Here is a 1,979-nt window from a genome sequence, read left to right as displayed (position 1 = left end):
CGCCTCGTCGGTGCACACCCTTGGAGAATCAAAATCTGCCACCCTTGTAAGCTTTCAAGTTTCTGCCCTAGTATGGCCTAGTTCAAGCTTGAGCTCAACTTACTCCGCGCGCCATCGATCATATACCGGTACCCAAATCTAGTGACGGGCTCAATCATGGTTTCAATCCCGTATGGCAAAGAGAAACACAAGACAGTGTACATGGTGCATGCTACACTCCAACCAAGCACTCACGGGTGAGCAGAGCTAGAAAGAAACAAGCAATGCACGTGAATATGCAGTTCAATATTTTTGTTTTTGATGAACCAATCACTTCTCTTGAGATTGCAGCAAGCACTAGCTAGATTTTGCTTTACTCGTTATCTGCAACCATATATTCAGCAATTAGCAATCTCATCGTGAACACAGATCGTAAGACACCATAAGTAGAACCCCTTTATCTCGCATTATTGGGCTGTCAAATGTCACCATTTTGTCTTGTGCCCTCGTTCAATCATATTCCAGCAACTAGCTCCCTGTCTGCATTCCATTATTAATTATAGAAACCCCTGTATATATAAGTTACAAAGGCACACCTTCATACTTTGTATATTCTCTCATTCATCACTTATCTTCAACTAGCTAGCAGCTCAGCAGTGAGTTCTCTTTGGCAGTTATCGATCAGGGATTTCTTCATATTTTGAAAGAGATGAACTCTCAGGGAAGAGGCAGTGCCAGATTTACTGTTGTGCAGGTGGTTGCAGTTCTACTATGCCTCATGGCAGTTCAGTATGTTGATGCAGCTACCTACACAGTTGGAGACTCCGGTGGATGGAGCTTCAATACTGGTAAATGGCCCAACGGAAAGCAATTCCGAGCCGGTGATGTTCTAAGTAAGTTAATTGATGTAACCGCCATATTATTTAGGTTTCAGGTTTTTGATCAATCAACTACGGTTTTTCATTCTTTGCAACTCTAACAGATCAAATTTGTTAAAACAAAAAAAATTTATGTTGCAGTTTTCAACTATGACTCTACACTTCACAATGTGGTAGCTGTGGGGAGGGGTGGTTATAGCAGCTGCACAACCCCTAGAGGTGCCAAGGTTCTGACATCGGGGAATGATCGGGTGAAGCTCGCCAAAGGACAGAACTACTTCATTTGCAACTTTCCAGGCCACTGCGAGTCCGGGATGAAGGTTGCCATCAATGCTGTCTAATGGTCGATTTATGTACGTACGCTAGCGTTTATTAGTCTAATATATCAATCCGCAATAAGAAAAATGTCACGGCCGGTTAGTCGGACATAATAGAACCGTGGACATATAAGACGGTTTTATGTATTACATATTGAATATTTGATTGTGAAACTTAACGCAAATTTCACCATTACTTGCTATTGGTATATAGGATCCGGCTCCCCGGCTCCTCTAAAGTGAGGAGGCCGTAAAGTTATATAAAGTTCATTAAATCTAGACATTTTATGTAATCTAACCGTCTAAACAATTGACACGTCATTCTATCATTAATTTTTAAATTTTAGTCTAAACACCGTTAATACACAGTTAACCTTAAAAAAAAAAAAAGTAAAAACGACCTCATATGATCTTCCTCCTTTCTCCGTGCTGCAGAGAAAATGCAGCATTGTGGATCTGTGGTTGAATAAGATTTGTTTTACAAAATCATTGGTGTCAAGGTCTTATAGATAATATATCACTACCAGAAAAAAGGCTTTAGCCGACGAAAATAAAAAACCAGGCCGACGAATTTTTTTTCGTCGGCTAAAGTGGACTTTAGCCGACGAAATTTTCCTTCGTCGGCTAATTTAAAATTTTCGTCGGCTATGGTCAACTTTAGCCGACAAAATTAATATTTTGTCGGCTGAATAATTTTTTTCGTCGGCTATAGTCTGTGAACTTTAGCCGACGAAATTTTTAAAAGTTTAGCCGACGAAATTTTTAAATTTTAGCCGACGAAATTTTAAAACGTTAAGCCGACGAA

The 1,979-nt window shown here is 40.0% G+C and overlaps 1 protein-coding gene across 1 annotated transcript; it reads left to right on the top strand.

The window, feature by feature from the left end:
* The first annotated feature begins 411 nt into the window (after nucleotides 1–411).
* Nucleotides 412–1,356, top strand: LOC101314044 (basic blue protein-like). Its single transcript, XM_004290528.1, has 2 exons — nucleotides 412–872; nucleotides 999–1,356. Exons 1-2 carry the CDS (start codon nucleotides 689–691, stop codon nucleotides 1,196–1,198), a joined length of 384 nt encoding a protein of 127 aa, XP_004290576.1. The 5' UTR covers nucleotides 412–688; the 3' UTR covers nucleotides 1,199–1,356.
* The last annotated feature ends 623 nt before the right edge of the window (nucleotides 1,357–1,979 follow it).

This window comes from Fragaria vesca, linkage group LG2 (genome assembly GCF_000184155.1).
Source record: "Fragaria vesca subsp. vesca linkage group LG2, FraVesHawaii_1.0, whole genome shotgun sequence".
In the NCBI taxonomy this organism is placed as follows: Eukaryota; Viridiplantae; Streptophyta; class Magnoliopsida; order Rosales; family Rosaceae; genus Fragaria; species Fragaria vesca.
This window is presented reverse-complemented; position numbering and strand designations above follow the sequence as displayed.